General features: G+C 43.2%; 1 protein-coding gene across 1 annotated transcript in view; it reads right to left on the bottom strand.

The window, feature by feature from the left end:
- Positions 1 to 24,733, bottom strand: part of BEND3 (BEN domain containing 3) — a 36,500-nt gene extending 11,767 nt beyond the window's left edge. The window contains exons 1-3 of the mRNA XM_089664947.1: positions 24,475 to 24,733; positions 2,790 to 2,838; positions 2,477 to 2,676 (exon numbers count right to left, since the gene is read on the bottom strand). Coding sequence (XP_089521073.1) covers positions 2,477 to 2,676; positions 2,790 to 2,826 — 237 coding nt within the window. The 5' untranslated portion in view covers positions 2,827 to 2,838; positions 24,475 to 24,733. The remainder of the gene's footprint in view (positions 1 to 2,476; positions 2,677 to 2,789; positions 2,839 to 24,474) is intronic.
- Between the last annotated feature and the right edge of the window lie 1,520 nt (positions 24,734 to 26,253).

Below are 26,253 nucleotides of genomic sequence, written 5' to 3'. Positions count from 1 at the left end.
GACTACCACAAAATGTCACCTGAGTGCCAGTTCACAGTCTGCAGGCAGTGCTGACATCACATCCAATATGGTGGTGCCTAGCATCAGTCTCAACTTTTACAGGTAAAAACATACATAAAACATGTTATATGCACAAGAACGTCTTCTATGGATAAGATTTTTGTTGAAATGAATGGTTTGGTGACAGGTTCTCTTTAAATTATGCTCATCACAAATTTTTATGTCTCCAGGAATGAATAATTGTGCATAGCTTTGTACCTCTTTGTTTGCTGTGGGCAGCACCTTTTCCCTTTGTGCCATTTTCTACATCTGGCCCAGTGCATTATCTTCTCTTTCATCCCTTGTTCTGATATAGGTCTCTTTGAAGATCCCTCGATCACAGTCAAAGAGATACCCCTGAAGATATGTGTACACCATCTGTCGCATAAACCTACCACCTGGCTGTCATACAGACTGATGTGAAATTGCCTGACAAGCTGTCAAATTGAATGGAGGCTGTAGTGGGCAAGCACTGGTAGCACTTTGCAAAATTCAGTCTCCCGAATTTTGCAGAGTGCACACCCACCACAGCCTCCATTCAGCTATAAAAGGCTGTGCAGAACATTGCTGGTATCAGGGCCCATTCACACTGCCCACATGCAAAAAAAGCTTTATTTTGTGTGTGGGCTGCTGTCAGTTCTGCTGGGCAATGAGAGTGCATCACACTGTTCAGTATTTTTAACCTTACTGGAAGTGTACAAATTGTACACACTCCATTTAAGTCTCTACACAGCACTGCATTTACCGACTGTGCCATTAAGTACTCTGTGGAAAAATACAGCATGCCTGCATTTTTCCACACCAAACATCACGCCAGTGCTGTGGTGTGAACAGGGTGCATAGAAAACAGTTGTTTTCTATGTGCCCTTGCGGAGGTGCAAAAAATGCAAGTTGCTGCGCATTATGTGGATGAGCCCTGACAGTAAATATTTTAGAGAAACAGGGTTTTATGCAGGTATTTTCCATTTAAAAAGTTCCAGGCTGAGGGGAGCAGAAATGTGCACACACCCTTTACAGCGGTAATAAACTTTACTGGGGGAAAAAATAATTATATATATATATCTTCTCCCTGCACAGTAATGTCATAATGTACTAGTATGCATTAGATACTAGCACACTATGAAATACTTACCTTGGAAAGAAGCCCTGCTGACAGGGCTTCCTTCTTCACCCATTCTTCCTCCCGGACTCTTGGGCTCTATCTGCTTGAATGGCTGAGCCGCGATGACGTCACTCACACGTGTGGGAGTCTCAGCCGCAGCACAGAGCTCTGAAGGAACAGCACAGGTATGCCGTTCCTTCAGAGCGCATGCGCTGTGACGTCACCGGCTGCAGCGACACTGAATATCTCCTAAATGGTGCATGTTTAGGAGATATTCCTTGTACCTATAAGTAAGCTTTATTATACGCTTACCTGTAGGTACAAGTGTCGAGAGTGAGTTTACTACCACTTTAAAGAGATGTACAAACATATTTTAATGCTTGTACATTTTCTAATTTTTTTTTTTGCATACTTTTTATATTCTATCCATCCATTCAACATTCTTCAAGAAAGTGGACAACTGCATGTCATTTGATGCATATCTTAAAGTGGTATTAAACTCAATTTTCTAAAAACAGCTGACAAGTGGGGTTTTTAATGACAGAAAATACCCTATCAGTCTCCGCTGCCATAAATGCTTGTCTCTGCCAGTAAGTTGTCATGTACACTGAGCCACGCATGTGCAGCTTAGTTCACATTTACAGCATGCACTCTGTGCAGTGATGACATACAGTGGGGCAAAAAAGTATTTAGTCAGCCACCAATTGTGCAAGTTCTCCCACTTAAGAAGATGAGAGAGGCCTGTAATTTTAAATTCACAATGAAAGTCCGTGTTGCCCAGCGACAGCCCCAAAACATCACTGCTCTAGAGGAGATCTGCATGGAGGAATGGGCCAACATACCAGCAACAGTGTGTGCCAACCTTGTGAAGACTTACAGGAAACGTTTGACCTCTGTCATTGCCAACAAAGGATATATAACAAAGTATCGAGATGAACTTTTGATATTGACCAAATACTTATTTTCCACCATAATTTGCAAATAAATTCTTTCCAAATCAGCCAATGTGATTGTCTGGATTTTTTTTCTCATTTTGTCTCTCATAGTTGAGGTCTACCTATGATGCCAGTTACAGGCCTCTCATCTTTTTAAGTGGGAGAACTTGCACAATTGGTGGCTGACTAAATACTTTTTTGCCCCACTGTAGCTCCCATGCAAATGAGTGGCGTCATCGCAGTCCAGCCATTCAAGCACCTGGACAGACAGAACCCGGGAGGAAGGAACAGCATTTAATATTGCTTTAAACATTTTTATTTTCACTAGTTTACATATGAAAAGTGTTTACATACACTTGTTAGGAGTACAAAAGGCAAAAGACATTTTGTTTAAATTTACCTCTTGAGTGAATCGCCTTTTTTTAAAAGTTGTAAGATTTTCTACTTCACCACTGGACCCATTAGACATAAGAGAAGCTTGTTTCCGTTTACTGGAGTGACAGTTAACAGTACACTCTGGAACTGCTTTGCCCACAGATGGTGAATGTAAGCGTCGCAGGCGAACTTCTTCACTTGATGAATCCACTGTCAAAACTTTTACTTTAAGGATGATAAAAACGGCCACAGATCAGTAGTGCATTTTTTTCTGTTGAAAACACAATAACACCCCATGCAAAAAAAAAGAAAACCGCCAAAGTAATTTAGGCACATACCTTTATCATCTTCATCTCGAAATTCAACTGCGTTCATTGTTTTCTTTACCTGTTAAAAAATAAATAAATAAAATTTTATATATATATATATATATATATATATATATATATATATATATATATATACTCGTTTTGCTGCAACTGTAATTATTGCAACAGTTTTGTACGTTTAACCACCAAGTTGAAGCAATCATTTTCATACTAAAGAAGACGTTTTGTGGGTGGAAGCCAGAGTTATGACCTTAAAGTCTAACAATTTATTTAAAAAAAAAAAAAAATAAGCATCAGAACTAGTGAATTTAAACAGAATTTTTATTAAACCCCTATACAGTGCAGTTCTACTATTTCTTACACATGTATGCAAAATACTAAGTTTGCACATAAGTGCACTTCATGCACACACACACACACACACACAAAAATGCACAAAATCGAATAAGTATATGGGGAAACAGTTACATTGGGTACATTTAATTTAATGCCTCCTATTGTGTGTACTTTAACCACTAGAACCTCATGCTTTCTAAACGCGCCTCATACGTGCTGCAACATGCCATGGGGCAAGTGTGAGGTGTTTGTGGCACAGTAAAACCAGCTGAAAGTTACATGTTGGATAAATTTTGGTGCAAAGTGATGCAATTATGACCATGTGAGTGTTCAGTGGCGTTTGTGAAGCTTCAAAAATGCAGATGAAATGCCTGCTTTTGATGCAAATGTAAACTTAACCTAACTTAAAGGGTGTGTATATCTGTATAAAATCTGTAAATTTTGCATGGTTTTGGTTGTAGTGAATTTAAAATCACTTTGCAGAGATCTGTTTGCCATTTGTTATTAAAAAGTCTATTTATTTTGATCAGTATAAAAAAATACATTTGATTTGCCGTGTTTTCATGTTTGATATCAATAAAACATGAAAACGTCCAAAAAGGTGTGAAAAGTGGATTTAGGCACTGTACACAGACTGTATTACTAATAGCACTAACTCTAACACTTCCATGAACCCATAATCTATCCCTGCTCCCTTCACATGGTTCTTGAAGATATCACCAGATATCATGTGACAAAGCTGTGTACAATACACCCTAGTTTCTCTTTAGGTTTGGCCAACTTCACAGAAGAAAGAAGAAAGGCCAGTCCCATGCACAGTATTATTCTGTGGTCATGTAGCGTTTGTTAATAGGAAGGAAAAAAAAAAGGATTTTTTAGTGTTAGGCTGTCTGCAACAATTAGATATTGGCCTGAAGAAACATGCACTTTTCAGTTAGGAGTTTGAAAGATGTTTTTGGTCTAGTGTGGTCCAAATTATTGATCTGGAATTTTATGTCTGATTTCCCTTTATCCCCTTTTCTTCTTTTCCCATTGCGAACAATGTGATTTCCATTTTTCATGCAATTCTGTGCGATTCAAATCACATCTGAAATCACACTAGTGTGAATGCAGCCAACTGGCACTTTCACATGTGTACTTTCCAAACAACCTTTCTGCTAAACAAGATCATTGCAGTTTACAAAGATATCACAAACCAAACCTAAGGCTTCATGTACACTGGCAGCTCCTAGACATGAGTTAAGGAGCTTTTGGCATTTTTTTTGCCTAAGCTCCTAAACTCAACTCCACAAAAGCCTACATTCTCAGGTCACTTTATTAGGTACATCTGTTCAATTGCTTGGTAACACAAATTGCTAATCAGCCAATCACATGGCAGCAACTCAATGCATTTAGGCATCTAGACATGGTGAAAACGACTTGCTGAAGTTCAAACCGAGCATTAGAATGGGTAAGAAAGGGGATTTAAGCAACTTGAATGTGGCATGGTTGTTGGTGCCAGATGGGCTGGTCTGAGTATTTCAAATACTGCTGATCTAATGGGATTTTCATGCACAAACATCTCTAGGGTTTACTGAATATGGTCCGTTGTCAGTGGCAGTTTTGTGGACGCAAAAATGCCTTGTTGATGTCAGAGGAGAATGGGCAGACTGGTTGCTGTGACATTCAGATGGTAGGGTCAGACAACAACATGAAAGCATGGATCCATCCTGCCTTGTATCAACGGTTGAGGTGGTGTAATGGTGTGGGGAATATTTTGTTGGCACTAGCAAGGTGTACCTAATAAAAGTGGCCGGTGAGTGTATGTGTCCATGTACACATAGGCTTTTACCAGAGTTTAGGAGCTGCCACGTGTAGGTAGGGTTAAGGGCTCATGTACACTCCAGCTGATAAACTTACGTTTAGGAGCTGTTCAGCAGCATCTGAACTCACCCTAATGTTTTCCTATGTGTCCATGTACACATCTTCATTTACAGTCGTTTACAGGCATTTGAGTTTACAGTTGTTTTTTTGAACGCAGAAAACTTGCGTTCAGCAGTCGATTTTATCAGCGTTTCAAATGTCAAATGCTTGTAAATGCGTATAAATGCTGCTAAACGCGGCAAATCACGTTTATAAGCATTTGCGTTTGAAATTTTTTTTTAACTCTTCCAGTTTCCAATGCTGTCCAGAGCCTTTTTTTCAGCATGAAAAATGCATGTAAAGTGTTTTCAAGGTACTCAGATGGACAAAACACTTAACACAGGATGTTCCCACCAAGCTCCTCACACATTGCAATGACCAATTCACACCTCTCCCACCCTTGGAAACAAAAGATATGTTAATGACCATTCACACCTCAAATTCCTCAAGGAGACCCCCTGCCAGTTGGCCTTAATGACTCACTCCACCAGACACCTTTCCCACCCTTGGAAACAAAAGAAATGTTAATGAGCAACTCACACCTAATTATCTCAACACATACTGCTGTCTCTGCTTCTACTCTGTGTATTTCTCTGAAACAGTCTGAAATAGTTCATATTTATCACTTTTCAGTGCATTCTGGGCATTTGGAAGGTTCTCCTGTGCTTATCTTTAAAAAACGTGAATAACCGCGGTATGCAAACGCGGCTAAACAGACATTTTTTAACCTATGTTTTCCAGCAGTCAATTTCCATCATTCAGAAGTGTCCCGTGTACATGGGGCCTAAACCTCCCTCTCCTGATTTAGGAAGAATCCTGTTCAGGATAGGAACATTTTGACCACTAGCTGCGGTAAAACTCAGCGTAAACACGGTGCCACGTTAACATACATTTTTGCTGTGTTTTCCCGCAGCCGTGTAGGCTAGTGTACATGTAGCTCAAAGCTGCATTCACACCTGAGCATAGCAATTTTCAGGTTTTTACAAGTGCTTTCCAGCTATAGGATTTTTGTTTAGCCAATAGAAAGCATTGGGGGAGAAGAGGTAGAGATTAGGGCTGGAGAACTGCTGTTTGCTCGTTGTCGCACATTTTCAAGCGTTTCCATGGAAGTCTATGGGGCCCAATCTGCCAAAAAGAAGGTAATGCACTTTTTTGAGAGACAGGCATTTTGCTACAGGTGACAGAATGCTCAGATGCGTACTGGGGTCATTGAATGAAAGGATTTGCCTTGTTGAGTGTTTTGGAGCTTCAGGAAAATTACTTGAGTGTGGATGGGGCCTAAGCAGTATCGAAACCAAATGAACTGCAACTACTGTGAAGTGAAAGAATTCAACAAATACAATATTGGTGGACTTCTTCTTGGTAACCTTCACAGAAATACCAAGGGATCCCTGAAAGCATGGCAGATATGCCTCAAAGTGGTTCAAGAACCTCTTTTACTCCCACAATTATAATGTTGTGTATAAGGCTGCATGCACATGGACATTTGCAGGCATAAAATATGCCTGGTGAAAAACATATTATTTTTCCATGTCCAGGAAGCTACAGGGGGGGGGGGGTGTACAGCCGGCCATAGAAGCGAATGGCTGTTAGTCCCTGTATTTATGTGCTTCTGTGCATCTGTGTTTACATGCACATGTGCAAACACTGTATTTTCCTGAACACAAGCACAGGGTTGTACAGACAGAAGTGCCTGCCCACCTACCGTTCCCTGGTCATGGGAATACACTGTGTTTTTCACACTAAGCATACCAAACATAACAAGTAGCACATTACAATATTAACTAGTATTCATAAAGTTCCAGAACACCGAGATTTTGTCTCAGCTTTAGCCTCCTGCTTCACTTCTCCAAAGTTCCTGTCACAGATTGTCATCACAATCATCCCTAGCGCTAGTGGGCCCCGGTCATTCATAAAATGTGCTGCTGCCCGTGTGTGTCTGTACAGGCAAAACCCTCACACAGGTATGTAGTCCTACCCAGAAACACGCATGACAGGGTGGCTCCAGTGGTGCTTTATACAACCCTGCAAGCAAAGAAACCACCCTGAAACTGAAAACGAGACCAGTATTCAGGGGATCTGGTTGAAATGCTGGGATAGGCACTCTAGAAGCTACACACAATGCAAGTCTTGAGGTAAGCTGGTGGAATAAAAAAGTAAAAAATTATTGAATATCTTAATAAGGTGTACCCTCTGCATCCCCTCACATAGGCAGAAAAGCACTACATTTTGCACCAAGCCATGTTATACAGAACAATCCAACTTCCTGTCCATCCAAAATGACATGCCAGCTAAAAGGTATTCAAACAAAACACCCACTGAGCCATAACAGTGGACTACAATATATACAGGAAACATGACAAGAAACTATATGGGGATAGTTCCAGAAAATACAGATTACTTCCATGAAAGACCACTGCTTAGAAGATCACAGACCTACTTAAGTGTCAACAGATTAAGAGGACTAAATTCTGTTGTTAGGGTCACTCATTGATAAGATCAGCATGATTTGTTTTAATAAAAAAGGTACCCATCAGGATAGACATGTACAAGAGCTGACTTTTCTGACTTGTTTGTGCAGGTGTATGCATGACGGCTCTCCTCTATATCCTTCATTTACAGCTTGGTAAGTTACTGACCTGAGCCAGCATGTACATATCTGGATATGGTCTGGACATCAGATGTGCATATTCTAAAACCAGTGACTCACTTGGTAGAGACAAGGCAACAATGGTGCTTGGTTTTGAAGGCTGAAGGTTTTTTACCTTCATGCATTCTATGCATGAAGGTAAAAAAGCTTCTGTGTGCTGCTTCCCCTTCAGCCCCCCTAATACTTGGGCCCAATCTTGATCCAGCAATGGGCAGGAGAGCAGCGGCTCTCCCAGGTCTCTCCCTCCTTATTGGCTAAGATACAGCAGGAGGAGCCCAGAGCGCCGTCGAGGGACCTGAGGAGTATCGGAGCTGCTCTGTGCTAAACCACTGTAAAGAGAAGTAAGTATAACATGTTTGTTATTGTTTTTAAAGCGAACCCTTTAGTATCACCTTTTTAAAAAAAAGAAAAAAAGTTTTTTACAAACTAGTGCAAACAGAATCTGGTTCAGCTGTGCATAGTAAGCAATCAGCTTCTATCTTCACCTTGCTCAATTAAAGCCCCTTTGACACGGGCGGACTCGCCTGCTCAACAGGGGATCTGTCCACTGATCCCCATTGAACAGGTGGATGACAAGTCTGTGTCCACTCCATTTGTGCAGAGCGGACATGGACACACCCCACTCTTCTCTCTGGGGCGGTTGGATGTAAACGGGCCACCTGTCCATTTACATCCAACGGTCATCTGATTCGCTAAACAGATGGTGAATGGATCCTTATCTGTCTGTTTTTAGTGGATCGGATGCAGGCGGGTGTACACGGTCACATGTTTCATAGAGAACAATAGATGGTCCAACCGGGTCTGCCCTAAGCTTTGAAAATAAAACCTGGAAGCTCTTTGTTTACTATGGAGAGCTGCAGCAGATTCTGTGTGCACCAGTTTTAGTAAATTTTCCCCTATCTGCCTGAGTCTGTAACCAACTAATTAATTGAGGTTATGCACATATGGACCTTTTTAAATAAAAAAATCATGAAAATCCATACACTTTATTGTAATCTCCTCTAAAGCAGTTGTAAAGCCTGAAGGTTTAACTTGATACATTCTATGCATGAAGGTAAAAAGACTTCAGTATACAGCACCCCCTAATTCTTACCCGAGACCATTCTCAATCCAGCAATGCGCATGAAAATGGCTGCTATCCCGGCTCTCTGCCTCCTCAATGGCTCAGAGACAGCAGTGGGAGCCACTGGCTCCTGCTGCTGTCAATAACAGCCAGTGAGGAGGGAGCAGGGGTGGGCCCGAGCCCCGTTCTGTGTGTCTTAGTCAACACATTAGTACAGGTTTTCTTTTAAAAGCAGTCTCCAGGAATAAAATTCTTGCTTAAATCGCCACCCTATAGTAGAAGTATGGCTACAGAATGGCAGGGATGCGCAAACTCATGTATATATACGCGATTTGCTTTCCTGGATAAGGGGTGCGCTCTGCCCTACTCATGCCGCTATTGGCGGCTAGGGATGTCAATCACAGAGTCCTGGCCGGCGATTCCTGGATCATCAGGGAAAGTTGACAGGGGAGAGACCTGTGTGTAAGTAACACAGGTCTCTCCCCTGTCAACAAGGACATGCTACAGCAGAGAAATACAAAGCAGCATGTCTCTGTAGTAAAAGACACACAGCACATAATGTGAAACACACACACAGTTAACCCTTTGATCGCCCCAGATGTTAACCCCTTTCTGCCCAGTGTCATTACTTCAGTGTCAGTGCTTTTTATTAGCACTCATCACTGTATTAGTGTCACTGGGGATGTCAGTGACAGTTGCCACCAAGTGTCAGAATGCCTGCCACAGTCCCGCAATAAGTTGCTGATCGCCGCCATTACTAGTATAAAAAGAAAAATAAATTCCAGTATATATACACCGCTATTTGTAGAAGCTATAGCTTTCACATAAACCAATTAATTTACAAGTACTGGGATTTATTTTAGCCAAGACATGTAGCAGAATACATTTTGGCCTAAAATGTATGACAAAATTTGATTTATTTTTATTGGATATGTTTTATAGCAAAAAGTCAAAAATATAGTTTTTTTTTTTTCAAAGTTGTTGGTCTTCTTTTGTTTATAGTGCAAAAATAAAAACAACAAAAAACGCAGAGGTGATCAAATACCACCGAAAGAAAGCTCTATTTGTGGGAAAATAAGGATAAAAATTTTGTTTATGTACAGCACTGCATGACCGCGCAATTGTCAATTAAAATAACACAGTGCTGTATTGCAAAAAATGGCCTGGTCAGGAAGGGGGGTAAATCTTCTGGAGGACAAGTGGTTAAAAATAGCTTCATCTGATTCTCTTGCAGACACCAACACAGGATAGCTAGCTTAGTGCATATGAATCAAAGCTGGAATTCCTTTGGGAGTGCATTGTCCATATATCCCTTTAGAGAACCCACAAGGAAACTGGTGACCAGCCCCTAGTTGGTTCTTCAAAGGAATATATAAAGAATGAAGTCAAGACAGGGGAAACAGGAAGAATAGTTCACACCAATTCACTAGGTTTTCTCAGGATGGACAGTGCAAAAAAATCTATTCAATAAAAATAGCCAATATTTCACACTCTACACAAACCTACAAAAAATGTCCGGAGATCCACGGAAAGGCTATGTTTTTGTTAACTTTTAATAGTTTGTTTGGACCAATTTCTTTTATTAACACATGTGGTGGATGGGAGAGCTGTATGACCTGTATGTAGCATCAGTCACATACAGTATACAATATGTATGTAGTGATCTCATAAAGAAATTATATTTATTTATTTCAGGTACTTATATAGTGCCGTCAATTTACGCATATATTTACATATATATTGTATATTCACATCAGTCCCTAACCCTCAAGGGGTGTACAATGAATTGGGCATAAAATGTGCTCTGAACGCCATCTAAGTCACAACAATAGAAGAACACAGTCTGCTGAACATAATACTACACAAACATTAGATGTTGCCATGGTTTAATTGTACATAACATGTAAAAATTCACAGTGCAGGGAGGAAAAAGTATGTGAGGCCCTAGCTTAATGACTTCTCCCAGAGCTAATTGGAGCCAGGAGTGAGCCAACCTTGACTCCAATCAGTGTGATGATATTGGATGTGTTGCTGACAGCTGTCTTGCCCTTAAAAAACACACACCTGTTTTGGGTTTACTGGTTTCAAGAAGCACTGTCTGATGTGAACCATGCCTCGCAGCAAAGAGCTCTCAGAAGACCTACGATCAAGAATTGTTGACTTGCATGAAGCTGGAAAGGGTTACAAAAGTATCTCCAAAAGCCTTGATGTTCATGTGTCCATGGTAAGACAGACTGTCTACAAATGGAGAAAGTTTAGCACTGTTGCTACTCTCCCTAGGCGTGGTCGTCCTGTAAAAATGACTGCCAAGAGCAGAGCGCAGAATGCTGCATGAGGTAAAGAAGAATCCCAGAGTGTCAGCTAAAGACCTACAGAAATCTCTGGCACATGCTAACATTTTTGTTGACACATCTACAATAAGGAAAACATTAAACAAGAATGGAGTACATGGGAGGACACCACGGAGGAAGCCATTGCTGTCCAAAAAGAATATTGCAGCACGTTTGAAGTTTGCAAAAGAGCACCTGGATGTTCCACAGCACTACTGGCAAAATATACTGTGGACAGATGAAACCAAGATTGAGTTGTTTGGGTAGAACACACAACAAAAGGCACAGCACACCAACATCAAAACCTCATCCCCACTGTAAAACATGGTGGAGGGAACATCATGGTTTGGGGCTGCTTTGCTGCCTCAGGGCCTGGACGGATTGTTGTCATTGATGGGAAAATGAATTCCAAAGTTTATCAAGACATTTTGCAGGAAAATGTACGACCATCTGTACGCCAACTGAAGCTCCGCAGAGGATGGGTGATGCAACAGGACAATGACCCAAAGCATACAAGTAATTCAACAAAACAATGGCTGCAACAGCATAGAATACGCCTTCTGGAGTGGCCCAGTCAGAGTCCTGACCACAACCCGATTGAAATGCTGTGGCATGACCTTAAGAGAGCGATTCACATCAGACATCCCAAGAATATTGCTACACTGAAACAGTTTTGTGAAGAGGAGTGGTCCAAAATTACTCCAGATCGTTGTGCAGGTCTGATCTGCAACTACAGGAAACGTTTCGTTGAGGTTATTGCTGCCAAAGGAGGGTCAACCAGTTATTAAGTCCAAAGGTTCACATACTTTTTCCTCCCTGCACTGTGAATGTTTACATGTTATGTGCAATTAAACCATGGCAACATCTAATGTTTGTGTAGTATTATGTTCAGCAGACTGTGTTCTTCTATTGTTGTGACTTAGATGACGTTCAGAGCACATTTTATGCCCAATTCATGCAAAACTCAACGTAATCCCAAGGGGTTCACATACTTTTTCTTGCAACTGTATATACATACTAGGGCCAATTTAGACAGGAGCCAATTCACCTACCAGCATGTCTTTGGAGTGTGGGAGGAAACCCACGCAGGCACAGGGAGAACATGCAAACTCTAGACAGGTAGTGCCGTGGTTGGGATTTGAACCAACGACCCTAGTACTGCCAGGCGGAAGTGCTAACCATTTATCCACTGTGCTGATTCTTCATACTGCAGTCAAAGAATATGATCGTCATTGCCCATGGGACTTTTCTTGAGGTACATCAAAACAACAAAATAGGTTAAAAAACTTTTACTTTGAGTATCAAACCTTAAAATCAATCTTTACAAATATAAAGGCAATTTAAAACCATCGAAGAGTGATTTACTATTGCCAGTTTGTTAAACAAAACCAGCTCACAACTCTAATTTCATATCTTATTTGTGAACACTTATATTGGAATTCCCCAGAATCACAGTTGAATACGAAATGGAGCACATCACACATCTCAACGCGTTTCATGTTTTTAAGACTACATACAGTATATAACGCTGTGTTTAAGAAGCAGTAAAGGGACTTCCTGTCCAGCTCCCAGAACATAAACATGTTGGGCTGAGTGCTGCTCAGCCATTCACAGGACACTTTGTATTTTTTGAAACAGTACAAAGCTTTCTATGATTAAAAGAGAAGTAAATAATAATAATAAAAAAATCATACTTACCTAAGTGGATGCAGCATCTGTCCGATACAGCATCGGTCCCCCACTGGTTCTAAGTGCGAGAACTCAGCAATAATATGACCGCTGAATCGCTGAGTTCTCACAGTGGCCCTGAACAGAGAACAGTGATTATCAGTCACCGATGTCTGCCCCCCCCCCCCCCCCCCAACGCTCACTGGAGCACTGGGCTGTGGAGGGGAGGGAGCGGCTGGCTCAGGCTCTCAGCAGATCCAGACTCAGGGGGTGGATCCCGACTTTAAAGCGGGCTTCAGCTGAAAATGGGTTACAGGAGTGCAGAATGGACTGCACTCCTGTGATCCACAAAAGTACAGCCAAAAGAGCTTTGGCTATACTTCTCCTTTAACTGAGGGGGAAATGTGGGAGGATGATGCCACAATCACCTCCTCAGCAAATCAGAGGAAGCTTTGTATTCATTCAGAAAATACAAAGCTTCCTGTGAATGGCTGAGCAGTGTTCAGTCCGACTCGATTTTGTACCAAGAGCAAAACACAAAGCCCCTGTCCCATTTCCGGAACACAGCGCTGTATACTGTATGTAGCTGAGGTTACAGTTCAGACAGCGCTGACAACCTCACATCTTCATTCAGGGAGATTCCATGGCCGACAGTTGTAAACTAAGGGGTGGGATGCTGGTGACATTGTCCAAATATGGCCATTGACATTATAAACAAACAAAAAGATATTCCAGCACACCTACCAGCTAGCTTGCAATAAAAAGTGGCACTGACTAACAATTTAAAATTAAAAACAAACGTTTTAGTTGCACAAATTTGCAAATATATGGGGAAGCCGTACTGCCTCCTCAAGGCTCCACTGTAAAGTGCAGTCCTGACTTTTATATTTGAGAGTCTCCATGTTGACACATATATAGCAGTGGATAAATTATTGGCAGGTATGCCTAGATGGAGCCCACTTCTCCTTAACCCCTTGACGCCAACGTCACACAAATATGCGGCGTCACAGAACTGGGCTTTCTTCCGTGGAGTCGCATATTTGTGTACCTGTCTTTGTGCTGGGAGCGCGCCGCACTGCGCACTACCAGCACAAAGACAGGAGTGTCACTGAGAGCCCCACATCCTGTTCTAACGACCAGGACCCCCGATTCCGGGTCACATGATCGCTATGATAGCCTCTGATTGGCTATCACAGTGATCAGTCACTGTACAGCATGGCCCCCTTGTTTTTTTCCTCTCTATGAATGGAGGAGAGAGATACACTGTATCTCTCTAACTCCTGGCATAAAGGGAAAAAAAAGTAAAAAAAAACATAAAGAAAAAATAAAGAGAAAAATACCTAGATCAAGGTTTGGTCTAGTTCAGTGCCAGGGTAAGTGTTTGGGTCAAGGTCAAAGTCAAGGTCAGAATTTTTTTTTTTTTTTAATTGGTATTAGTGTCAGTGTGTTTTAGGTAAACAAAAAAACAAAATGCGCACTATTGTTTCTGGACTGTACTACGGGTAGAAACAACAAATAACATACACATATATGGTATCACTGCGATCTTCAAGAGCTGGAAACTTTATTTTGGGTTGTTCTTTGGTGGTAGGTTATGGTGGTAACAAGAAACACACAGCTAAATTAAAAACAATGTTTTTTTTGCTATTTTGGGCCAGTTTTCGTTTGATAATAAAAAAAAAAAAAAAAATCAGGAGATATCCACTACCATTTACCACCAAATGAAAGCCCAATTTGTCCTGAAAAAAACAAGGTATAATTCACCCGAATGTACAAAGTAGTTGTGATGATATGTACGGTTTTACTAACACATGTCAAAGTTGCACAATTGTGCTTAGGCATTAAGATTTGTTTTACACTTAGGTGTGAAGGGGTTAAAGGCACAGAGGCACATTAGATGCCCAGCAAGAGCACAATGGAGGCTGAAGGCGTCCAATGTGTCTCCATGTCAAATACAGCAAACAAACTACAAAAATGGCAATCACCCCAATTTATAACTGTTTTTTGAATAAGAGGCACATTGAAAGGCATTGCACAAAAAAAAAAAAAAAAAAAAGAAGGGCATTGCTGTGCAAGCTAGGTATAAACTGGGGTGGTTGCCATTTTTGTATTGATCATTCATTGGACATTGTCATCACAAGCATCTCTGTCCCTTTGTTTACCTTCAGCGGTTGGCCTAGTAATCTTCTGGCCAACAGATGAATAGGCTGATGGATGAACTCAGAATTGGTGTTAATTACTGCCAATGTGTTTATCTGTGAACTGGCAGAATTTCTTTTAGAATATGTCACAATTATAGCAACAGATTCTAAAAGTGGTGGCGGTAATACTGGAACCAAAACTAGCACAAAGCTTCCATAAATAAAGTGCAGGCCATTTTAAACAAACCAGAAAAGGATTCCTTTATTGCAGGCATTACTAAATGACGGACCGGGTGACAGTCCTGTCTGGACCACGGCCACACCATTTAGCAGCTTGAGTGGACTCCTCTCTTCCCGCCGCAACAGCTGTTAGAAATCAGGAGGAATGGCAGGGTGGACTCCTATTCTGTATGTACTCGCCTGCCACCGCTGTAGTAGCCACTGCTGTTGAAGTCACAGCAGGGAAGATGGCAGGAGGAATGGAAAAAGGACTCCTCTTCTGAATGTACTGGCTTGCTGCTGCTGCCGCTGAGTTCAGAGCAGGGAGGAGATCAGGAGACACTGTAGGTCTACAGGGGGAGTGGAGTCAACCTTTCATATTAACAAGCGGGTAACTCACCTTTTAACAAGAAGAGTTGGACAGCTCACACCATCAGTAGAGACCTTCTGTACCTCCTTCCCTCCTCCGAGTTCAGCGGCAATTTGGTACATTTAGAACAGGAGTCCATCCGGTCATTCCTCCCGCCCTTCACAATGCTGAATTAAGGTAAGGGGAAGATTATTGGGGGGGGTTGTGATGTCAGAAGGGGGATCTCTGAAATGAGGGGGGCTGTGAGAGGGGGAACTGTTATGGGGGAGCTGTGATGTAGGGAGGCTGTGAAAGGGGAAAGCTGTAATTTGGGGGGTCTGTGATATGGTGGGCATTAAGTGAGAAGGGGGCTGTGGGGGGCTTTGACAATGGAGATGTGATGTGAGAGTTTGGAACTGCATTACTGGGGGGGGGGGGCTGTGATGTGAGGAGAGCTGTGATATGGGGAAACTGTGATGTTAGAGGGGGAGCTGTAATACGAAAGGTCTGTGATGTCAGGAGGGGGAAAACTGGGGGGGTTGTGATTGCAAGGGGGACTGTGATGTCAAGCAGAGTTATAATGTTGGGGGGGCTCTAACGTGAAAGGGAGTTGTGATGTACGGGGGGGGCTGTGATGGGAAAGGGGGGGGCTGAGGACATTAATTAGGGGCTGTGATGTGAAAGACCTAAGTAATAGAAGAAAAATGAGATTCGAACCTCTGCAGAAAATGTTACCAACTGGACCTCCATGAATTTTAATTCAGCACCCCTGCTTTATTGAATTCCCCCCGCCCCATACAGTATGTATTCATGTCAAATTTCCCAATTCTCGTTCATCAATTACGTCACATCTCTCTTCACCAACAGACCAAATCTTTCTTTTGTACGAAATCAGTGTTACATGATTTCTAGTTACACTTTTACAATTTAAAAAGAAATTAGAATAATACAAAATTATGAAAGCAAAGATCAGTGCAGATATGGAGAATATTACAAAGACATCAGTAGATAGGAGTAAAGAGGGATGGATGGATGGACACATGAAGATTGGGCATTTAAAGTGGAACTTTGGTCAAAACTCTTTTTTCTATTTTTAGGGAGGATCTGGTAGGGCTAGAACCTATTAGGTTTTTATTGCAATCTGTGATCTCGTTGGAAAGATTTAGTTGTCACATGTACAGAACCTGAAGGGAAATTTTAAAAAAATTAAACAGCGTTCCCAAAGGGATCCTTTTGATGACAAAGTCCAGGAAGTGACGAAACGCGTCGGGACACGTGACGTATGACGCAATTATGTTGTACCGGAAGTACGAGTGTGGCCATCTTTGATTAAGGAAAATTTGATTTTCTCCAGGAAAGTGCTTGTCCATGTGTTACACAAGCTGAAAGTTGGAGTTTTCTATGTAAGTGGATAAAATAAAGTATTGTATCTTTTACTATTCAGCCTCTAACTGCCTATTTTACCTTATGAGGGATGTGGAGATATGCCTAAAGAAAGTGGATATATGTTTAAAGGAAGTTTGAGAAACTTGGAGGTGCAGCCATCCACCACTTTGTAAAGCGGATTATTATAGGGTTTTCTGCATTGGATCATCGTATTTGAGATTCCATATATAATATCACAAGAAGAAGTTATGAAAGAGGAGAAAAAGTGATCTGACTTGGTTGAAAGACAATTTTCGGACACTATAGCTTTATTTATTTTATTTTTTATCCAATTTGAGTGTTATTACACGTCTGTGTTTGTATATTTGATTTTATTTACATACATTTATTTGAGAAAGGGTATTATAGGGATAAATGAAACGAGGAATTTGTTTATGTGTACATTACCTTAACTTAGGTTGAAAAGCTCAGACTCAGCTACAGAAAGGCAGGTGAATTACAAATAACATACAAAGTTACAATAATGTTGATATAATGAAAATACAAAGAAAAACAAATTCAAGAGCTGAAACATGGTATCCAAGATCCTAAGGCTGTGCTCACACTTCATAATTTTGAATTGCGGGCAGTTTCCAAATCACGCGGCGGTCTTGGCAAAATGCATCACGAATGTTTAGGTACCATTCATTTTTATAGCACCTTAAACAAGGTGTGCTTTTGATGCCGTTATCACACAATAGAAACTAGCAGCAATTGGGGCATGCAACAATCACGGCAAACTGCATCGCGCCAAAGTTGTCACCCAAAAAGTAGCAGGAGCTTCTTTGGAGGTTTGACGTGATTCTATCACATGACAATGACAGTGAAACTGCACTGCATTAAAACCTGAATCCTGTCATATTGCCCTAATGAGTGTCCCTAAAATGATGAGACAACATGGACAATTGCTGCACATTAAACATGGTGTATACAGAGTAGTGTTCCCCTATTCTTGTTCTGAGGAGGTTACTTGCACAATCCACATATTGTAATGAGCATACAGTACACAGGATAGTATAGACAACATTCAATGTGCCAATATTAAAGTGTTACTAAACCAGGGACTCTGCATTCACTATGCATGGTCTCCCACAGTACACAGAACATGGAAGTGCAATTATTTTAGTAAATATAAACTCATCAGCAGTTACAGCAGTCTTGTGACTTCTATCAGTGTTCAGCAGAGCACTGGTTAAAGCTTGTAGGAGGAGTTTTCTTTCTGCTCTAGGAAGATGCAGGACCCCTGACCTCTGTCTGGACAGTGCTTATTGGTCCTGTGCTGATCACATGCACTCTCCCAAGGAAAAAAACTCTCTAGCAATATACGCCAAACTGAGCATGTGCAGAGTGTCTCCACATGTTATGTCTTATCAGGAGATAAGAGGGGGTCACTGGAAGAAGGGGGGGATCAGAGAAGTCTGGATCCCAAAGGAATTTTTACTCAATGCAGACGATTAACCCCTTAGGTTCCACAGTGAGTATAACAAGCATGCTTTACTGCATATAAAGACTGATTTTACTGTTGTGGGTTTAGGAACACTTTAATATAATCTTTACTAGGATAACTCTCTCCAGTCACCAAGGACTGAAAATAGAGAAAAGTACAAGCATCAAAGGCATGTACTGAATTTTTATTTTCTAAGTTTTGCCTCCTAAAAAACAGTGCAAGTGCAGAAAAATACATGTTGACCGCGGTACGATGGTTGCCACGTTTTTACTGTGGTCGGTGGTCAAAATGTTCCTATTCTGAACGTGATTCTTTCACGTTCAGGAGAGGGAGGTTTAACCTCACCTAAACGTGGCAGCCCTTAAACCCTGCTAAAAGCCTATGTGTACATGGACACATACAGTATCTCACAGAAGTGAGTACACCCCTCACATTTTTGTAAATACAGTAATACATCAGTTTACAAATGCCTCTGTTAACGTAGTTTTTGGTTTACGAATGAAAATCCATTGAAAATAATGCCTTGGTTTACAAATTTTTTAGGAATTGTTTTCGCAACACAAATTGTATGTCAGTGCTGATTTTTAAATGCAATTGCCAGCTTTTTTTTCTTCTTCACTATAGCTGACAGAATAAGCTGTCACTTTCCCCAGAGTTAAGAAACTAAAAGGAAACATTGTTTCTCTTAAATCCAGGAAATAAACTAAAAGAAAAAAAATGTCTTTCTTTTAGCTGGGGGGAAAGTGACAGCTGAATTTCTGAGATATAGTGAAGAAAAAAAAAGAAGCAGTAATTACATTTATAAAACGGCACCATAATAAATAAAAAAAAACGGTGTGGGTTCCCCCCTCCCATCCATAATAAGCCCTTTGGGTCTGGTATGGATTTTGAGGTAAACTCAAATGCCAATATTTAAAAAAAAATGGCGTGGGGGTCCCCCCCAAAATGAATACCAGACCATTATCCGAGCATGCAGCCCGGCAGGTCAGGAAAGGGGGGGGGGATGAGCACCCCCCCTCCTGAACCATACCAGGCCACATGCCCTCAACATGAGGGGGTGCTTTGGGGTGGGGGGCTCCCCCCCAAAGCACCTTGTCCCCATGTTGATGGGGACAAGGGCCTCTTTCCCACAACCCTGGCCGGTGGTTACATGGTACCCCTAACCATTCACAAAAAACAAAAAGTGTACCGTGAAAAAAAGACAGAACACGGTCTTTGACAAGTCCTTTATTAAAAGAAAAAAAACTAAAAGAATGTCCCCTGCAATGGATCCAACGTCAATCACGATGCCTGCTGTCACCGCCGCCGACCCGAAAAATTAATTTTAAAAAAAAAGGCTCCGCTCCCAACGATGGCTTCCAGCCTTCTGCCTGCTCCGGTGGAGAGTTCTTAAATATGTAAGGGGCGGGGCCACCTGGGGATATCAGTCGAGTGACCTGCCCCATGTGAATCATACATGTCAAATGGGGTGGGGTCACATGCGTTATGTCCCCGGGTGGCCCCGCCCCTTACATATTTAATAACTGTCAAACCACTGGAGCAGGCAGAAGGCTGGAAGCTATTGTCGGGAGCGGAGCCTTTTTTAAATTCTTTTTTTAGGTTGCGGCAGCGACGGAGGGCTTTGTGATTGACATTGGATCTACTGTGGGGGACATTCTTTTAGTTTTTTTCTTTTAATAAAAGACTTGTCAAAGACCGTCCCCTGTCTTTTTTCACACACTTTTTGTTTTTTAAGAATGAGTAGGGGTACCATGTAGCCCATACTCATTCACATAGGAGGGGGGGGCGGGTTCTTCCAGATTCCGATAATCCCCCTGCCCACAAACCCCCATAATCACCGGCCAGCACCCCCCCACGTTGAGGCATGTGGCCTGGTATGGTTCAGGAGGGGGGGCGCTCGCTTCCCCCCCTTTCCTGACCTGCCGGACTGCATGCTCGCATATTGGCGTGGGAGTTCCCCTCAAAATCCATACCAGACCCAAAAGGCCTGGTATGGATGGGAGGGGGGACCCCACGCCTTTTAATTATTTTTCTAATTGCCTGCAATTCTTTTACATTCAGCTGTCAGTGGGGAACCCCGCTGACAGCTGAAACATTAACTCATGGTTGTCACTACCAAAATACCGCATGACTTGATAAAATAACTCATGCGGTATTTTAGTAGCATTTACTTTTTTCTGACCTCCGGAACAGATTAATTGGTTTTCAATGCATTCCTATGGGAAACGTTGTTTCTGTTTACAAATTTTTCGCTATACGAAAAGTCCTGCAGAACGCATTAAATTCGTAAACTGAGGTATTACTGTATTTTATTATATCTTTTCATGTGACAACACTGAATAAATGACACTTTACTACAATGTAAAATAGTGAGTGTACAGCTTGTATTACAGTGTAAATTTGCTGTTCCCTCAAAATAACTCAACACACAGCCATTGATGTCTAAACCGCTGGCAACAAAAGTGAGTACACCCCTAAGTGAAAATGTCCAAATTGGGCCCAAAGTGTCAATATTTTGTGTAGCCACCATTATTTTCCAGCACTCTTGGGCATGGAGTTCACCAGAGCTTCACAGGTTGCCACTGGAGTCCTCTTCCACTCCTCTATGAAGACATCACAGAGCTGGTGGATGTTAAGAGTCCTTGCGCTCCTCCACCTTCCATTTGAGGATGCCCCACAGATGCTCAATAGGGTTTAGGTCTGGAGACATGTTTGGCCAGTCCATCACCTTTACCCTCAGCTTCTTTAGCAAGACAGTGGTCGTTTTGGAGGTGTGTTTTAGGTCGTTATCATGTTGTAATACTGCCCTGCTGCCCAGTTTCCGAAGGGAGGGGATCATGCTCTGCTTCAGTATGTCACAGTACATGTTGGCATTCATGGTTCCCTCAATGAACTGTAGCTCCCCAGTGCCGGCAGTACTCACGTAGCCCCAGACCGTGACACTCCCACTACCATGCTTGACTGTAGGCAAGACACACTTGTCTTTGTACTCCTCACCTGGTTGCCTCCACACACGCTTGACACCATCTGAACCCAATAAGTTTATCTTGGCCTCATCAGACCACAGGACATGGTTCCTGTAATCCATCTTCTGGGACGACAGCCATACAGACCAATTTGATGCAGTGTGCGGCGTATGGTCTGAGCACTGACAGGCTGACCCCCCACCCCTTCAACCTCTGCAGCAATGCTGGCAGCACTCTACGTCTATTTCCCAAAGACAACCTCTGGATATGATGCTGAGCACGTGCACTCAACTTCTTTGGTCAACCATGGCGAGGCCTGTTCTCAGTGGAACCTGTCCTTTATGATCTTGACTACTGTGCTGCAGCTCAGTTTCAGGGTCTTGGCAATCTTCTTATAGCCTAGGCCATCTTTATGTAGAGCAACAATTCTTTTTTTCAGATCCTCAGAGAGTTCTTTGCCATGTGGTGCCATGTTGAACTTCCAGTGGCCAGTATGAAAGAGTGAGAGCGATAAAACCACATTAAACACACCTGCTCCCCATTCACACCTGAGACCTTGTAACACTAAGGAGTCACATGACACCAGGGAGGGAAATTGCTAATTGGGCCCAATTTGGACATTTTCACGTAGGGGTGTACTCACTTTTGTTGCCAGCTGTTTAGACATTAATGGCTGTGTGTTGAGTTATTTTGAGGGGACAGCAAATTTACATTGTTATACAAGCTGTACACTCACTACTTTACATTGTAGCAAAGTGTCATTTCTTCAGTGTTGTCACATGAAAAGATAGAATAAAATATTTACAAAAATGTGAGGGGTGTACTCACTTCTGGGAGATACTGTAAGCTTTCATGGAGTTGAGTTTAGGAGCTTTGGCAAAAAATGCCAGAAGCTCCTAAACTCGAGCTCAGGAGCTGCTCGTGTACGTGAAGCCTAAGCCCTGCTGCACAAAGTCTCCAACAGGTTGATATCAGGTCACATTCAAGTACTTACACTACTAGCTTTTAAAAACATATTTATTGATGATTTAATGAATACAGAGATGCATTATTTGTCTATTTTATATCTGCCTAGAGTTCAGCTTTAAAGTGGAACTAAATTTTGCAATACTTACCTCTGCTTCAACCATCCAACATCTGTGAGGGCACCAGCCAGGGACATCTCCTTCTGGGTACCAAGTCTTCAGCTGTCTCGATTGGCAGGTGCATGATCATGTAACCCCGGAACATGTACAGTTTGTACATTCATTTCGGCACCTAGGCACTGTGCTGAGAATGCATCCTGATCTCTGCATACACAGCTTAGTGTATTGCACTAGAGACATCCTATGTCTCTAGTGCAATAAGGAGCAGCCTGCTCAGTTTGTTTTGAGCCCCCCCCCCCCCCCCCGTTCACACTACTGTAGTGCAGCATCAAGTGTTGCGCATATGCTCATCTCTTTGTGCACAGGGCAGCCCTTTCATTTCTGGGAGCTGCCATACATATGACAAATGCAGCAAAGACACTCGTGCAGATTTTTGATCTTCAAGCGCCATGTGTTCTCTCACACTGAACAACACTTCTTGCTTGCTGTCTGTGGGGTGTTTCTTGAATGCAAGCAAAATTTTGCGATTTTGAGCACATTCATGCGCTTTACTAGTGTGAATGTGGCCTATGTCCCAGACAACTAGGACTTGCTGTAAAACATTTGACGTCTCTAAATGCAGCAATGCACTGAGCACAGATGACACGGACTGCTAAGTGGAGACATCACACACTGAGATTGCTAAAGCAGGCCATAGAGTGATTGAAATTCAACCGGTTCAACAGAGATTGGACAAAATTCAATCCATCTATGACTGTTCTTGTTTGAGAGGAGTTGATCTAGTTTTTGACTCCTCCTGAACAGGAATGCTGGAAAATGTGTTTGATAAGCGCATGCAGCCAACTGATTGCAGTGCTGATCAGTGTGTTCTGGCAGCAGAGGAGTCCCACTGTCAGAACAGACTAGCACAGAGGGGAGGATTCCTCAATTCACCTTGAATATGTGGATGGGAGAATCTGTTTAAAAAAAAAAAAAAAAAAAAAAGGATCAATGTATGGCCAGGTTAAGGGATTTGTTCACATTTTGACAAAAAATAACAAATGCACTTTTTTTGCAGGTAAAAAAAATATGTGCTTTTATTATTTTTGTCTGCAGGAGCCTGGAAAGCAGATCAGCAGATCGCTGGTGCCATGCAGGTCTCCTGCTGACCTGTCAGTATATCTTCTTGCCGTATGGGATGTACGAGCAAGCAGATATACTGGGTGGAGGAATCAATGAACTACCATGACACTCCACAGCACCATGGTTGTTCATTGAGAACTACAAGCTGATGCCGCTAAGGCTGCCGGGACTTGTAGTTCATTCATAACTAATGGCCGCGCTGTTTTTAAAAAGTGACTGGGAACTTCACCCTGTACTACTGTAAGCGAAGCGACCGTGCACCGAGACTCCCGAGCGCAGAGGCCGTGCACCGAGACTCCCGAGCGCAGTGGGAGAGTGCAGAGACCGTGCACCGAGACTCCCGAGCGCAGAGTCCGTGCACCGAGACTCCCGAGCGCAGCGGGCGAGTGCAGAGACCGTGCACCGAGACTCCCGAGCGCAGAGGTCGTGCACCGAGACTCCCGAGCGCAGTGGGAGAGTGCAGAGACCGTGCACCGAGACTCCCGAGCGCAGTGGGCGAGTGCAGAGACCGTGCACCGAGACTCCCGAGCGCAGAGGCCGTGCACCGAGACTCCCGAGCGCAGTGGGAGAGTGCAGAGGCCGTGCACTGAGACTCCCGAGCGCAGTGGGCGAGTGCAGAGACCGTGCACCGAGACTCCCGAGCGCAGAGGCCGTGCACCGAGACTCCCGAGCGCAGAGGCCGTGCACCGAGACTCCCGAGCGCAGAGGCCGTGCACCGAGACTCCTCAGCGCAGCGACTGTGCACTGAGATTGCGAAGTGGATGTATCATATAGTGAAGTCTCAGCGAGTCATGTGATCACTCCCCTCGGTTCGGCGGGCCGTGACGTCATGATGACAGAAGACGTCGGCCGTCACAATGGGCACACAGTCTACAGAAGCAGTGAAGTTAGGACTTCACCTCAGTGTGGGTGGTGAGGGCTGACCTCCTCCTCTCCCGGTGTCCGTACAGCCTGTAGCACCGGCAGGCTCCCACTCCGTGGCCACACTCACCTCGCATAGAGCCGTGTGAGGGGAATGCTGTGCTGTTACTGAGTGGCTCGGCTCCCTCCCGGCCGCTGCACGCTGTACACGGCTCCTCTCCCGGCGTGTCTCGGTGCCTTTGTGTGCTGCGTGTCCGTGCGCTCTCGCGTGACGTGACGGGACTCCGCGTGTGTCATTTCCGCAGAAGGACACAGGAGACAGAGGAGGCTGCGGTGGGAACAGCCCCCTGCCCTCTCGCCACTAGACATTACACAGTGCCACGGCGGGGGGAGGGACACCGAGCAAGGACACAGAGGGAGGGGGAGGGAAGGCGGCACACGGGGCCAGCACATGACTCTCCACAAACTTTTCTCCCAGGACTGGAGCTGCGGCCTGACCGCTCACTTCTCTCCATATACAGTGACTGACTCACAAAGTGCGACTCCAGGCAAAACTTTTTGTTTTCATTCTGCTTAGAGCAGGAGAGGGTTATGGTCACTGGCAGTTTTATTTTTTTCACCTGTGTCTCCATTTGGGAGATTTTCCTTCACTTCCTGTCCCATATCCAAAACAGGACACGAGATGAAATCCCTCCAAATTGAAGGAATCCCTGGTTGTGACCCACTGAAAGATATTCTATTCCTGTTCTGCTGACAATCCAAAGTCTGGGATTTTTTCTCTTTCATGGTAATAATGATAAATATGACCAGTAGAGAGCGTATATACACTATGGTGTCTGTTTATGACACAGAGAATAGCTGAGATTCAGAGGATTGCAGTTATTCTCTGGTCATTCACAGTTTGTGACACTCAGGAGATCATGTCAGCCCTTCACTGGAGATCTGTGTTCTCCCTCCACATTCTCCAGCCCAGAGCTGGAGAATCGGAGGGACCGCAAACTAAGAGATAGTTTACCTCTGTTTAGTAATCTGATCTCTTACTGTAATCTCACGAGATTATAGTAAAATCAGCCGTTTTCCAGAGTTTGTAGACCGTTCTCCCTTCGTTCGGAGAACTGCTTCATAAAAGGCATTCACAGGAGAACTGTGTTCTCTGAGAATTCCGGAGAACTGAGCAGCGATCTATTACCGCTGGTTTATAAACGGACACCATAATTGTCAAAAGTATTGGGACACCTCCAAAATCATTGGATTCAGGAGTTCCAATCACCTTCATGGCCACAGGTGTATAAAATCAAGCACCTAGGCATGCAGACTGCTTCTACAAACATTTGTGAAATAATGGGTCGCTCTCAGGAGCTCAGTGAATTCAAGCGTGGTACCGTGATAGGTTGCCACCTGTGCAATAAGTCCAACCATGAAATGTCCTTGCTACTAAATATTCCACGGTCAACTGTTAGTGGTATTGTAACAAAGTGGAAGCAACTGGAAACAACAGCAACTCGGTTACAAAGTAGTAGGTCACGTAAAATGACAGAGGGGTCAGTGCATGCTGAAGCGCACAGTGTGCAGAGGTTGCCACCTGTCTGCAGAGTGAATAGCTAAAGACCTCCAAACCTCATGTGGCCTTCAGATCAGCACAATAACAGTGAGTAGAGAGCTTCATGGAATGGGTTTCCATGGCCGAGCAGCTGCATCCAAGCCTTACATCACCAAGTGCAATGCAAAGTGTCGGATACAGTGGTGTAAAGCACGCCGCCACTGGACTCTAAAGCAGTGGAAACGTGTTCTCTGGAGTGACCAATCACACTTTTCTGGCAATCTGATGGATGTGTCTGGGTTTGGCTGTTGCCTGGAGAACAGACAGTATTTGCATTGTGCCAAGTGTAAAGTTTGGTGGAGGGGAGAT

The sequence above is a fragment of the Staurois parvus genome, unplaced genomic scaffold (genome assembly GCF_062004578.1).
Source record: "Staurois parvus isolate SC_StPar_1 unplaced genomic scaffold, SC_StPar_1.0 ptg000048l, whole genome shotgun sequence".
Taxonomy (NCBI): domain Eukaryota; kingdom Metazoa; phylum Chordata; class Amphibia; order Anura; family Ranidae; genus Staurois; species Staurois parvus.
The sequence above is the reverse complement of the archived record's forward strand: the minus strand, read 5'-3'. Positions and strand labels throughout refer to the sequence as shown.